Source organism: Neodiprion pinetum, chromosome 3, assembly GCF_021155775.2.
Source record: "Neodiprion pinetum isolate iyNeoPine1 chromosome 3, iyNeoPine1.2, whole genome shotgun sequence".
Taxonomy (NCBI): domain Eukaryota; kingdom Metazoa; phylum Arthropoda; class Insecta; order Hymenoptera; family Diprionidae; genus Neodiprion; species Neodiprion pinetum.
This window is the reverse complement of record NC_060234.1, coordinates 27,022,773-27,037,931: the sequence shown is the minus strand read 5'-3', so window position 1 is coordinate 27,037,931 and position 15,159 is coordinate 27,022,773. Positions and strand designations below refer to the sequence as shown.

Below are 15,159 nucleotides of genomic sequence, written 5' to 3'. Positions count from 1 at the left end.
TCGTCAGGAAAGAAAAAAAACTGATTAACGAGAAAGCAAAATTGCTATAATAATTTTTAAATACCGCAGCCAATCAATCTCGCTCGATCGTTACCATAAATCGTACTTCTGGTAATAAAATCGAAGTCAGTAACCGCAATATGTCTTGCAATTTCATATGTCCACACTTGCGCGGAAAATTTCAAGTATAGAACATACGATATAGTTCCAACGATTTAAACGTGCGGCAGCGATCGTTGTTACTGTACTCGTACGTCTCTCGATTGCTGGTTGGTTAGGGAGTAGTGAACGGATTGTAATATATTTCTGCCGGTTTTAATAGGTTTCTGGCACGTCGATATTCGATGAACGAGGCCATAGGGAAGCCAGCGCCTATATACGGATATACGTAGGTAATTTTTGTAGAGGTTCTTAATGTACGGTAATACCGTAGCGTAAGGTGCATGGAGCTGTGGCTTGAAACTTCAACACGCTAAGGCCCGGCAGCTGAGAACCCATCCCTATAACGCAGAACTTGCATGGAAACTATATTCAGATTTATTGCAGTAGGCTTAGAAATCGATCTTGCTGCTCATGAATAATAATATTTATTTCTGCAACCAGTATTCTCTCAGCACCATCACAACACATATGACGGACCTGTACGTTGCCAGAAGGGTTTTACTTCAACATCTTTTTCGTGTCTGAACAAAATGTACAGAGAAAGTCACAATCAGATCATGGCAAAACCAAGTCCAAAAAATGTCCATTGGACACATGCTGAATGGTGATAAGAAAATGTAATGTGTTTAAAACACATTTATCAAAAGTCTTCTTCCCGAAATTCATTGTATCTCTGTTAGTAATATGTTAAAGTAAAGGTCTAGTAAATAAACGACTAGCTTTTCAGCTAAACATCGTTTCAGTTAAAATAATTTTCCAATAGAGATATTGAATAGTCATCATGGATGTATATGGCAGCGCGTTTTATGGACGTTTCAAATCAGGACTTACGACATGCCTGCAACGTTTGGGAAACATCTAAATGATGGTGAAGTGTACCTACGTCCACAGTTCATAATTGGTATCATCATTTTCAAACATAATTGGTAACGTTTTTGGGACATTCGTGACACGTTTCTGTTGTCTGTGGGCAACAATGCTGTGAATACAATTAGGGAAATAGCAAAAATAATTTCACCTCAATGGAGTGCGTATATTTTTTTCTCAAGCTTTTCATTCTTCACATCTTTGTATAAAGATTCATTCATCTAATTTTTTTACATAACAATGCCAATAAGATTTTTCAATGGATGTTTTTGTGATTCCTAAAAACCCTTTCCTCGATTCGTTTCTATTTTATGTCCGAGTATTTCAATCACATTTTGGTATGAACATTCTGGTGAATTTTTGATTTTTTTTTTTATTATTGCCATAAAATATTATTCACTTTTTTCACAGCAGCTACTGAAATCTTAAAGCCAGCGTGCGGCGTGGCGGAACAACGGGATAGAAGATCCTCTTGTGTACAGGCAACTGACCACATCGACCAAGCTTTAAAGACCAGTTAGAAACGAGTCAGTGAACAACAGTAGTGCTATGTGTACAATGGAAACTTAAACCCGCTCAATATTTGTGTGCGAAAGTAAACAATTAATAATTACAAGCTTTGTTGAGAACGCATGGACTCGAATCGAGTTACAGGACAAACTTCTGATTGCGAACTTATGGAAGTAATGCGAATTGCCTGTGCCCAGGCGGATACTATTTCACTGCGAGTTCATAAGGCGGAAAAATACGTAAAGATGTAGCATATCCACGGTTACATAACAATACTCTGTGATACGCCGTAATATGGAATTGCACTGTGCACTTTTGACGCGTGATGGATTTTGTCTTCAAAATACTCTCATTAACGTATTCGGTATGGTCATATGGTTTGCCCCTTCTCTCGGTTGGTAAAGGCGATTCATACCGACTGCCTGCGCGAGATTGAGGAACCTAGTGAGGAATATTTCCCCACACAGCAGTTGGATGCAGTGAACAAGAGAGCGCCGCAGCTGAGTTTAAGGACTGATAACTTAAAGTGGTGAGTAAGTTTACACATCGATGTGTAGTGGGTGTTAATAATTTTGTGACAATGTTGCAATGAAATGATAAATTTGGTAAGAAAACATTTCACTTCGTTGTACAACCGTCAAAAAAGCTCACTCGAGTTAGTATAATCGATCAGTTATATTTCAGAAATCGCTGTGCGCCGAAATTACGTTGGAAATCCTGTCAAGCCTACAAGCTACCCCTGGGTGGGGTCTCCTGTCATCCGGAAACACAGTTGACACTTGGTTCAATAAATTATGAGGCGATTCTACTGATTCACCGCCGTTCATTGACAAGCAGGCCACGAATATGGCGCGACCAATTATTCCTAGCCAGCAGAAGCTGGCTGAGAAACTGGCTATATTGAACGACAGAGGCACCGGTATGCTTACTCGTATTTACAACATAAAAAAAGCATGCGGCGATGCCAAATCCAAGCCTGCGTTTCTGTCCGACAAAACGTTGGAGTCTGCGATTAAATACATAATCCGAAGATTTCCCAATATCGACATCAAGGGACTGGCTGCGATAACGAACCTTCGCACCGAGATTATCAAGTCTCTGTCCCTCTACTACTACACCTTTGTTGACCTTCTTGACTTCAAGGACAACGTCTGTGAACTGCTGACTACGATGGACGCTTGCGGAGTTCACATGGACATAACGATAAATTTTGACGTGACAAAGGGCTACCTGGACCTGGTAATCACCTACGTAAGCCTGATGATACTTCTGTCCAGAGTCGAGGATCGAAAAGCTGTCTTAGGCCTGTTCAACGCGGCCCACGAAATGGTCCACAGCCAGTCAGATCCCAGCTTTCCGAGACTAGGCCAGATGATCATGGACTACGATGCGCCGCTCAAGAAATTGTCCGAAGAGTTTGTGCCGCATGGTAAATTACTGATAAATGCGCTGATGTCGCTGTGGCCAATTTACCCTGGAAGAAATTTATCGGCAGACACATGGAGAGCCGACAAGAAACTTAGCCTCGTCGGTAGTCCAGGGCAGCTGCTTAAAGCTGCCGTTACGGACACGATGTCCTGTGAAACGTTGAGCTTAGATAGATTAGAAAGATGGGTTGTCCTCGGTTTCACTCTTTGTCACACGGTCCTCAACCAGGAGCAACCCAGTAAACTATGGACCACCGCCCTCGAATCAGGATGGGTTTTAGCTCTGTTTAGAGACGAAGTCATATATATTCACCAATACATTCAGTCGTTTTTTGAAAGCATGAAAGGGTACAGCAAGAGAGTATCTGAAGTGAAGGACTGCTACAGTCAAGCCATTCAGAAAGCTGGACACAGGCATCGAGAAAGGCGAAAATTTTTGAGAACAGCCCTGAAGGAGTTGGGGCTGATATTGTCCGATCATCCAGGGCTCTTGGGCCCAAAAGCTCTGCTAGTGTTCATGGGATTATCTCATGCCCGAGACGAGGTGCTGTGGCTCTTGAGACACGGTGACAATCCACCTATTCAGGGAAAAGGAAAGGGTCGTGGAGGCGATGACCTCGTCGACAGGCAGCTCCCTGAACTCTTGTTTCACTGCGAGGAATTGCGCGCTCTTGTTAGAAAGTATTCCCAAGTCCTGCAACGATATTACGTCCAATTTTTGGCTGGATTTGACGCACCAGCTCTGCATCAAATGATACAAAATTTGCCTGTGTGTCCTGAGGATGAAGGAGCCATTCTGAGCGACATGTGCTCTTCAATTGCGAGTTTAACAGTAAAACAGGTCGAGGATAACGAGTTGTTTGATTTTCGTGCATTCAGGCTTGACTGGTTTAGATTGCAGGCTTATATGTCGGTTGCAAAGTGCAATATGAATCTCGCGGATAACAGGGAATTGGCTTCGTTTATGGACGGTATTATTTTTCACACCAAAATGGTTGACAATTTAGACGAGATGTTGGTGGAAACTTCCGATCTCTCGATATTTTGCTTTTACAGCAAGATATTCGAAGATCAATTTCACATGTGTTTAGAATTTCCTGCCCAGAATCGATACATTGTTGCTTTTCCATTGATGTGTAGCCATTTTCAAAGCTGTACGCATGAACTTTGCCCCGAAGAACGTCATCATATCAGAGAAAGAAGTCTGTCTGTTGTTAACATGTTTTTGGACGAAATGGCCAAAGAGGCTAAAAATATAATAACCATAATTTGCGACGAGCAGTGTACAATGTCAGATAAGCTTTTGCCTAAGCACTGTGCAGCGCAAATATCTCAAGTAGTGAATCGCAAGAAAAAAGATAAGAACAAGAAAAATATGTACGAGATTCATAAACCCGGTATTGAAAGCTACAGAAAAACGCGAGAAGACCTTACGACAATGGACAAACTTCACATGGCTCTAACAGAATTGTGTTTCGCAATAAATTCTTGCCCCACCATCAATGTGTGGGAATATACATTTGCTCCTAGGGAGTACTTACATCAACACTTGGAAACACGATTTGCCAAAGCTTTAGTTGGTATGGTGATGTTCAATCCGGATACTAGCGTCATTGCTAAACCATCAGAGTTATTTGTCAGCGTTAGAGCTTACATGAATGTATTGCAAACTGTTGAAAACTACGTTCACATCGATATAACTAGAGTTTTTAATAATGCTTTGTTGCAACAAACTCAACAGCTCGATAGCCACGGGGACAAAACTATAGCTTCGTTGTACATGCAGTGGTACTCCGAAGTATTGTTGAGACGAGTAAGCGCAGGGAACATTTGCTATTCAGGAAATCAAAGAGCATTCGTCAGCCTCACAGCCGAGAGTGCGATTCCCTTCAACGCTGAGGAATTTTCTGATATCAACGAACTCAGGGCTCTTGCCGAACTGATTGGACCTTACGGAATGAAAATGTTGAACGAAACACTGATGTGGCACATCGCGAGTCAGGTGCAAGAACTGAAAAAATTAGTAGCTGGTAATAAGGACGTCTTAGTTGCATTGAGAACGAATTTTGATAAGCCTGAAGTGATGAAGGAACAATTCAAAAGGCTACAGCAAGTCGACAATGTTCTCCAAAGGGTTACAATAGTTGGGGTGATTTTGAGCTTCAGACAATTAGCCCAGGCAGCTTTGGTCGACGTTTTGGAGGAGCGGATTCCATTTTTGCTCAGCTCTATATTAGACTTTCGGCACCACTTGCCTTCGGGCGATCCGATGAGAATTGTTTCCGAAATGACATCTGCTGCGGGGCTGACGTGCAAAGTTGATCCAACCCTAGCAGCAGCTTTGAGGAGTCAAAAAGCTGAAGCAGATGAGGACGAGCATCTTTTAGTCTGTTTGTTAATGGTATTCGTCGCTGTTTCCATTCCGAAATTAGCTCGCAACGAAAACTCGTTCTATAGGGCTTCATTGGAGGGGCATTCTAACAATATACATTGCATGGCCACTGCCATAAACAATATATTCGGTGCACTGTTCACGATATGTGGTCAAAACGACATTGAAGACAGAATGAAGGAGTTCTTGGCACTGGCATCATCCAGTCTTTTGAGATTAGGGCAGGAGGCAGACAAAGAGGCAACAAAGAATAGAGAATCTGTGTACCTTCTCCTCGATCAGATCGTTCAAGAATCACCCTTTCTAACCATGGATTTATTGGAGAGCTGTTTCCCATATGCGTTAATACGTAATGCTTATCACGATGTGTATAAAATGGGCCAAGCACAGCAATAACGATGCTCGGAAATAAACAAGGACTGCGAGTATTTTCTTACTGTCTAAGCTTGCCGTGAATCGAAGGTAGTTTCATAATAGTATATGTATATGTTATTCGGTAAGTCGAACTCTGAGACGCGTATTTCCATAAACTGATTATTTTCGATAGTGTAATATTATCTCTAGAATATCATGTACACTTAATAGTGGTATTAGTTTGTTTGAGGCTACCTGATTTGAATATTAAAACCAGTAGAGCCAATCAGGAAATATTTTTTATTTTATACGCCTATGTAAATCAAAGTACCTCTGATCCAAATCTTGTATTGGCTCTAGGAAATGAATTGTAATAGATAGATTGAGTAATGCCGATATTTATAGGACGTAGTTTATTGTAATTTTGTAACGTAAACAGAAATGAATCGAGCGATAACATTCTTTTTAATTAAAACTAGCTGGATACTATTTGAACATCAAAATCTTGGAAAGAATGCGACTTGCGCAATCTTTTTATTTCATTTTTCAATAGAATAGCTTGTAAGTTCTTGATTTTTTCAATATTTTATTGATTCTTCATAAGCTGCAGTACAAATGCAGTTTATATTTATACGTATTTACAACATATTGTATAATTGTCGTATCATATGTATGGTATGATACATTTATCATTTAACAATAAGCTAATGTTTTTATTGGAAATTGTAACTATTTTGAAATAGTTTATATCTATACTGATAATAAAGTCAATCATCTCTACGTTCGTTGAAAATACATCAAGCCAAATTATATCTCCGTGTAAAGGGTTGGCTTGTCTTTGTAATAAGAATATACGGGACAATTATTGTACATTAATCAGCTTTTCGGAATATTTAAATATCTAAGTACGCTAATTGCCGATCAATTATCCGATAACCATTTGATTTTTACCTACGTTTATCGTAAAATTCGTTAGCGGTAGATTCGAATATCTTTCGTCCCGCGCATTGGTGTACTCGTAAAAAAAGCGTCGTATTTTGTTTCAAAACATTTATTAACCAGCTAATCTGGAAAATTTTAAGGAATGATGAAAATGAAATCGTTCGAAATATTTCTCCTTAATCACAACGCTGTTTTGGAAAAAGCGTCTTCAGTCAACGATCTATCTAAGCTCGATGATCATGATTTCAAGTGATTTCGATTGTGAATCACGGCTCCCCTTCCACAGCTTCCACAGCTGTTTTGAGTCACGTGACCGCGCTGCTCTGTCCATACACGAGGAATTGATATATCACACCAAGATCGGAGGTCGGGTCGTTGCGAAATATGAATGTGATCGGATAACGACTCAGCCGTATGACGCGCTATGTTGTCTAATTACTATTACTACTCTCAGGAGGACTTCCTCAGGGATATATAGGTATATGCTCGTTCGAGTCGCCCGGCAACAATTTCGAACAGATTAATCGTACCGACGTCATCACGTCGCGACCGTAGCTGTCGGTGACGCATTCTCGGCCGCAGTCACTCGGCGAGTTGTGGTTGGAAAATTTGATTACTGTTAGTTTAAATCAGTTGCCGACGGGCTCGTGTTCGTGGGATGTGGATATATTATCAAGGAGTCGTTGACGGGTAGAAAGGAACAGAAACCCATTCGGCAGGAGCCGAACATGTGATACGAGCAAGTGACAAATATGTGATAGTGTGGATTAAATCACGTTTAACCAAATGTCTAGTCACTAATACCAGTTATACCTAATAAACGACCAAATTATTAATTCGTGAGTACAATAGATTTAATGTAAGCCTTATGCATAAACTGGTTTGTATTTTCATATTTATATCTTTCATTTGCTGTCTAAACTCTAACTTTAATATTTTTAAATTGCATATAAATCGCTTCCTGGGTTGGGCTGTGACTGATCTTTCTAACCTAGAAATATAAGGACGTACAGGATCAGTCGTCTGTTTCAATGTCATTCGCTGCCGCTGCTTTGCTGGATATTGACATGAGTCATTTAGATTTCTTAATGGTTAGTCGCATTTCATTTATATTAATCAGTGGTATTGCTGTTCACACATTATGATACATTTTAGTGTAGATTACATAACATTTATTTTTTTCAATCTGAATATCTGTGGGATTATGTTATAAGCGATACATTTAACTTTTTGTCATCAAGTTTAGTGCTGGAATATCTAGTTGTTAGACAAAACTGGGAAACCAAGATTGCCAGGGAGTTGCTGGATTGAATGAGCTGTATTTTAATTTTTGGCTTTACTAATTACAAAACTAACATACATTTTATTTATCTTCAATGTGACATTGCTTTGTTCCATCAATAATGCTTTTTGTTGTCTCATGGCCGCAGTGTAGTTTTGGCTGCAGAAATCAATTCGACCGCTTTGTTTGTGCCAGATTCCAAAAACAAAAAAAAAAAATAGTTGGAAATAATTTGTACCATTCAGTAAAACAGTATCCAATTGTTCTAAGAAAGTGGTTTTCATTACTAAAAGCTATTCAAATCTTGCAATCAAAAAAAAAACACAATTCTTATATACAAAACCTGTTGTCTGGAAATATTGGAGCGCAATTTCTACTAGATATCCTGAATGTGCACAACATTCTGGAATTTCTACGAGCAAAGAGAAAATATAATAAAGTGTATATACGTAGTAAATATTCGCTAGCCTGACAACTAGCATATAGAATTATGAACAGATTCTCAATCAAATTATATTGAAACGTTGGATTCACATTTAAAATCCATGACACTGCAACTAGCAGATAATATTCAGCAGGTAATATGACAGCAAGGCTTTCAGGGAGTGAGCAAACGTTAAGATATCACAGAATATATTCGAAATAGTTCCCTGAATAATCCTAACAAGTTTCTTCGTTTCATCATACCCTGGAACCCTTCGGCGTATATTACCTGCTGAGTATTATCTGCTAGTTTCAGCGTCATTTCAAATTAATTGGTAATAATTGAACATCTGATATCTTCGGTATACTAAAATATTTTTATTCACACCCAAAGTCCATATTTGCCAGCAGAAGGTCCAATATTCAAAGTCCAAGAACTGTATACTGAAATACAGATATTATCAGTGCCAACAAAATTGTGTATCATATTTTCTATCCCATCAAAATTTTCCTTGAATATCACCATAAATATTATTCTTATTGTTCATTTCATTAATTTAATGTTACATGTCATGTGTTTCCCTCTTCTTTTTCCTTGTTTCCAACCGTATATATCACTTCCTAGAATTGTCAAAAATATGGACCTATGCCGCAATGGCCAGTCCCCATACCAGGGGATGGATGAAGTTGGATGGGATGCGAGCCAAAAAATGATTGCGCTCGAGCAACAAAACCGCTCCGTACCATTGGTGAGTTATAATATCGTCTTTAATGATAAGAAAACTTGTAAAACGTTACAGTACTGAAACACGCCAAACTTTTTTTTGAGTCCATATATTTACAAAAGAGTTTAATATCAACATAGTTTCACAAGGTTCACTTTCACCTATAAATAAAATCATTTTGTATTGAAAGGTTTTAAAAACTGCTCTAATTAAGGGTAAGATTGAGTCGCAGTTCGTTATTATGCTTGCAGGAAATTGATTCGCCAAATAATGATAGAAAAGAAGTTCCTGACTTTGTGCTCACTTATGTGGATAAGGACACATCTCATGCTCAGCGAAGAGAAATCTTTGAGCAGCATTTGCGAGATCAAGGTCTACGCCTAGAATATGAGCACGAGCACAATTTAAGTTTTATCAAGATTTTTACTACTCAGGTATTTTCAAAAGCTGATTTATTCACGACATATATCAATTTAACTCATGTAGTATAGCTACTACTTTGCGTGACTTGCTACACCTATATTTAAGAAATTCAAGGATCTAGTTGTTAACACCTGGCTTTGAGTTGTGAGTCACTATTGCTAATACGCAAGCATCTATTATTTCTATTTCCACATCATTTGTTATACAGCAGTAAATTAGTGAAGTAAACAAATACAGTTCAAAAATTATATTCTAAACCTTGTAACAGGAGGTGCTCTGCAGATATGCTGACATTATGAAACTCCGTATGCCGATAAAACTATCACCTGAAGAAAGAGCTTGCAGTCAAGAACCTTCCGACATATTCGACGATGCACGTACTTGGTTTGCACAAGTTTTTCATTTCGCAACATTGGATCCTGCTAAATTCCCTACCCGGAAGTATCAGTTGTCTACTGAATTTTCTAAAGATAAAATTTACCTGTAAGTAGCTATATCCTGTTCAATATTAATATTAATTTCTTTCAGCAACTTTCATATTTATGGAAACTAGCGTGCCTAGTCAATCACTGCTGTTTTCATATCCCGGAGATTCTTTGTTCGAAATGATGATCGACACGAGAAAATTTCAATGATACTTTATGCGAGTGAAGCTAAAGTAATTGAAATTGAGTCTGGTATACCAGAATCACTGCATCGGTGAAAGAAGTCTAGAAGTCGAGTTTCATTATTAACTTTCCATGATTTCTTCTGTTTGTTAAGATTTGACGTCGATGCCGAAAACTTTTTTCCTTGGAGCGTACGATGTATGGTAGTTGATTTTATTCTTGCCAGACAAGCTGAGGGTATTGAATCTCTATTGATCGATGGAGTTTACTCAGCAGCTTATCCATTGCATGATGTAAGTATAATTGCAGAATGAATTCGAACCGTCGATAATAACTATTGAAATAAAGTTTGCTGCAACTGCATAAATTACAATTAATAATATTATCAATATGTTTCGCCAGGGTACCTATAAGCAATCTGGATCCAAAAGATCACTGCTCTACCAGGAATGGGGCTCCACCCGTAAATGGGTAAAACTGCAGCCCCTGGACGCCATCGCGGATTATTTTGGAGTAAATTTCGCGATATACTTTGCGTGGCTCGGCTTTTATACGTACATGCTTATTCCTGCTAGTATAGCAGGATTATTATGTTTCTTTTATGGTAAGATTAATTCTTTTTCTTAGTTTCTTGTAAGTTCAATGTTTATTCTTAGTTCTAAAATTCGGTGTTATATTTATGCAGGATTGATTACTTTAAATTCGAATCAGTTGGCAAACGAAGCTTGTGATAAAACTGCCAGTGAGATTGTGATGTGTCCTCAGTGTGACAAAACATGTGACTATTGGAGACTGAACGAGACGTGTTTGCTAACGAAAGTAACTTACTTGTTTGATAATCCGGCTACTCCAGTATTTGCGGTTTTTATGTCATTTTGGACTACCTTGTACCTTGAATTGTGGAAGCGAAGATCCGCAGAACTAAGCCATCGCTGGGGATTAATAGAATGGGATCGATCGTCGGAACACCCTCGACCAGGATATCTGTCTCTCCTTGCCAAAGCAACATTCTTCAGAATAAAACAAAAAGTATCTCTAGTGTTCGAGTACTTCATAGAAATGTACAAAATTTATCAAACCTATTGCACATTTCAGACATTTCCTTTCCATTGTTTCTTAGGTGAATGCAGTTACGCGTCAAATAGAGCCTCATGTGAGTTACTGGAAGGTACGAGTCCCAGCAACCTTCTTCAGCTTTTCTGTTGTTCTTCTGCTGACTTGTACTGCCGTTGCCGCTGTTTTCGCAGTAGTTTTGTACCGCATGTCAATGATTACGAGCAACTCACTCTTCGGCCATGAAGTAGATTCCGCGAGCTACAAGACCCTTGCTCTGCCAGCCGTCGCAGCTGTTCTCAATTTGGTAATTTATTCATTCTCATACTTGAGAGAAAATATACAAATCAGTATTGCGAAAGTAAATGTTTGGAGTTCTATTTATCTATATGTGACTGAGATTGTTGCAAAAATTCATAATATTTAAACCTTTTATTATATGGTCCTACTTTTTTCGAAGGTCCAAATCTATCTAGTTTTAATATTATTCTACAGGTGTGCATTCTAGCACTGAATTACATATACGATTGGCTAGCAGTGTACCTAACGGAAATGGAATTCTTACGAACTCAAGCAGAATTTGACGATAGCTTAACACTGAAAGTATACCTGTTTCAATTTGTCAACTACTACGCTTCCATATTTTACATAGCTTTTATGAAAGGCAAGTTTGTTGGATATCCCAAGAAGTATAATCGAATATTAGGATACAGGTACGTGTTTGAATTTTTAAATATCATTCAGACAGCCTATTCCCCTGAATTTTGCATACCGTTGTGAAGTTGTATATACCCAAATACTAAATCAGACAGGAAGAATGCAGCCCGGGAGGATGTCTTATGGAGCTCAGTATACAGCTGGCAATTATAATGGTTGGAAAACAGGCGCTGTCTACTGCAATAGAGATGATTTTGCCAGTAATAATGAAATCGTGGGCCTTATTCCGAATCCACACGGGTCTGAAACAAAAGGATCCCATTCCTACTAAGAACCAATGGATTCGAGACTTCAAACTCCTTAATTGGGGTACGTGCCCTAGTCATTCATATTTTATATTATTTCGACTGTGAAAAAATACATACTATTTACCCTCGTAGGGAATTAAGCGAAAATCAGAATATATTTGACTAACAATAATAATATTATGACTGGAACCACTATTTGATTGACGAATTTCTGTTAACCGTTCGTTTTTATCAGGTTCAAGAGGCCTGTACGACGAATATTTGGAAATGGTAATCCAGTTTGGGTTCATAACCATCTTCGTCACAGCGTTTCCGCTGGCGCCGTTTTTTGCTTTGGCTAATAACGTTCTCGAAATGCGTTTAGACGCAACAAAATTTCTCCGACATTACAGACGGCCAGTACCTCGACGTGTACGTGATATTGGAATTTGGGCTCGTATTCTGGACGCCCTTGCACGCATTTCAGTTACTACTAACGTACGTATAATCATTTTTTTTGCATATTTGGATCCCTTGTTCCTATTTTATTTAACTATATTCAACAATAAATCCCGAATACTGTTCAGTTATGGGTGATTGTTACAGGCATTTATAATCGCATTTTCGTCAAATTACATACCGCGATTCGTGTACATGATGGTTGTTAGTGAGGACAAGACTGACCACGGATTCTTGAACCATACTCTTGCGTACTTCAGAACAGCGGATTTTATTAATGAAACTGCTCCATTGGAAAGCAAGTTCGAAAATATCACTGTATGCAGATATGCGGAGTACAGAAATCCTTACGGGCTCGGTGTTCTGTCCTACAAACGGCCTCCAATCTACTGGCATATTCTGGCTGCAAGATTAGCATTTGTCGTCGTCTTTCAGGTAATTATAAACAAGACGACTCCATTAAAAATTGCCCATTTTGCTCACTGCAAATTCCGCTTTTTTTTTTTTTTTTATTCTCGAAGCAGCTCACCTTTGGCAAGAATTCCATACGTTTCTTTCCCCCAAACCTCAACCGACTCGCTTTCGTAATTTGAACAGTAATTTCAAAATTTCGAGAAAACTATTATTCTTACAAATGAAATCGTCGTAATTATCGACTAAAAAACGTACCGCTTTGAATGCCATTTATTTTGTTACCATCGAACAGAGAGTGATCCTCCAATTATGGGTTATAAATACATGCAATTTTTCATTATTGTGTTGCGATAGAACGTTGTCGGTTTGCTGACGATGACCGTGCAATGGTGCCTGTCTGGCACACCCCGAAAATTACGTGCGCGTATAAAACGTGAAGCGTTTCTGGCGGAGGAGCTAATCATTAAAAGAGAAGCTGCACGTGCGAGGGATTATCTCGAGGGACAGCAACTCAATCAATCGGATTCTATGCATGGCGACAACAACAGCAATGCAATTCAAAGAAGGCCGTATATAACAGAAAACTGACTGTAACCATTCGCACACTCAAATTTCCCGATCCCGTACCTTGACTTGATCTCTTTTCGGAATGAACAACAGAATCGGCTCTTTATTTGGCAAGTAATAGACATCTTTCCATTAAATGACCTTATTTTCAACAAACTTACCATGTAGCTTCACATTTCACAGGTCACAGTATTGAACCCGCGAAGCTATATATTCGAACTATTTACAAATGAAATATTCATACTAGTACATTTTTTCTCAGCAATGATTGGCGAGTCATTACAGTTTGGTGCCGAAGTGCTCAAAATACATTTCACAAATTTTTTAATCGAACTAATTAGGCTTAAATTAGTAAATTTGTACCTATATTATACTTATACCGTGTGTACGATCTGAATTTTTATAATACTCTTTAAGTACGGAACTTGTATTTTTATTGCTCTAGTAATTCCAACTAATTTCGATCTGTGGTAATTGCACCGCGTAAAAGGTTCGAGATCTGAAGTGGCGGGTTGGACGATGCCTTTAATTAACATTCTGTGATATCATTCGTGTTAATAGAAATACATTGACCAGACTTTGAACTGGTTTTTTTTTTTCATACCGAATCTGAAAGGTCGTGGAAGATTCACGAATGCACTTTGAGATTCTTGATTGACCAATATTATATTTTAGTAAATCTCGGCAGTCTTAATCTCTCTTCGCGGTCGTAATAAGTATTGGTTGGCGATTTTTTTCAGTGGCCCGAACAAGTTATTATTTATAAATAATAAAATGAAAAAAATGTTTTAAACCTGTACTGTGATGATGACATGCGATCATTAACTTCTGAAACGATTTTTCGTTTTCGATAATTATCGTCTTTCGTATGAACAAAATAGATTTGTAGCTTCAGAACATCCGGTTCTCAGAGTTGAAACTATTATAAAGATAATTTTAATTCCAGTAATACATCTGATGTGAATATACTCAAATTATCGTTCGTGTATCATAAATTCATGTATATTCATGAAACGTGTTTGGCTAAGCAGCCGGACAAAAGCAAATGGGTGCAAAAGACGTTTAAATAGGTACCTATAGATAAATCGGTGAAGTTAAACGAATGCGAAAGAATGCACAATATACTGATAAAATTTTTTTTGTTGATCACCTTCAACTCTTAGATTTGTTATGCTCCTGTCCATCATTAATTTTGACACAGTTTCAATCATTTGGATGTCCTTAGTATCGTCAATTGCTATCGGTTCAGAAGTAATCCGAGCTTCCTCTTTGGCTTGGGCACCATATGTTTCGAACAACACGTCTCAGAGTAAACGATGATACGATGTCTCCTGATTTCGATGAAGTGATTTATGCTTTCATGCGCGGGTGAATAGAAAAAATGGAATAATTACTATTTTTTAATTGCCTTTTACTCGCAGTATGCATCGTGTACATTGTAACAATGGACGCACGTTGAGGTGGAGATTTTTTCATCTTGATATACACAAGTTGGGCTTCCGCGTGTCCTTGCCTCGTTTCTCTTTGAACACAATAGAGCCGATATTGAGGTTGCCTGCCTCACTCCTGTCACCTCCGTTGGATCAGTACGGTGTGGAATCTCCGTC

General features: G+C 38.5%; 1 protein-coding gene across 6 annotated transcripts; it reads left to right on the top strand.

Moving 5' to 3' along the window:
• The first annotated feature begins 1,995 nt into the window (after nt 1-1,995).
• Nucleotides 1,996-13,976, top strand: LOC124214655 (anoctamin-5-like). 6 transcript variants are annotated; one of them, XM_069134418.1, is made up of 14 exons: nt 5,752-7,493; nt 7,650-7,745; nt 8,985-9,108; nt 9,336-9,518; nt 9,776-9,990; nt 10,270-10,408; nt 10,518-10,719; nt 10,801-11,144; nt 11,236-11,475; nt 11,664-11,881; nt 11,977-12,194; nt 12,369-12,610; nt 12,719-13,006; nt 13,340-13,976. In XM_069134418.1, the coding sequence occupies exons 3-14, from the start codon at nt 8,998-9,000 to the stop codon at nt 13,571-13,573; spliced, it is 2,634 nt and encodes an 877-aa protein (XP_068990519.1). In that variant the 5' UTR covers nt 5,752-7,493; nt 7,650-7,745; nt 8,985-8,997; the 3' UTR covers nt 13,574-13,976. The 6 variants fall into 6 exon arrangements, 3 of the variants coding, with proteins under 3 accessions (XP_068990519.1, XP_046473114.1, XP_068990518.1); XM_046617158.2 differs by lacking the exon at nt 7,650-7,745 and having other exon boundaries at nt 5,752-7,513; XM_069134417.1 differs by lacking the exon at nt 7,650-7,745 and having other exon boundaries at nt 6,761-7,493.
• Nucleotides 13,977-15,159: the final 1,183 nt, after the last annotated feature.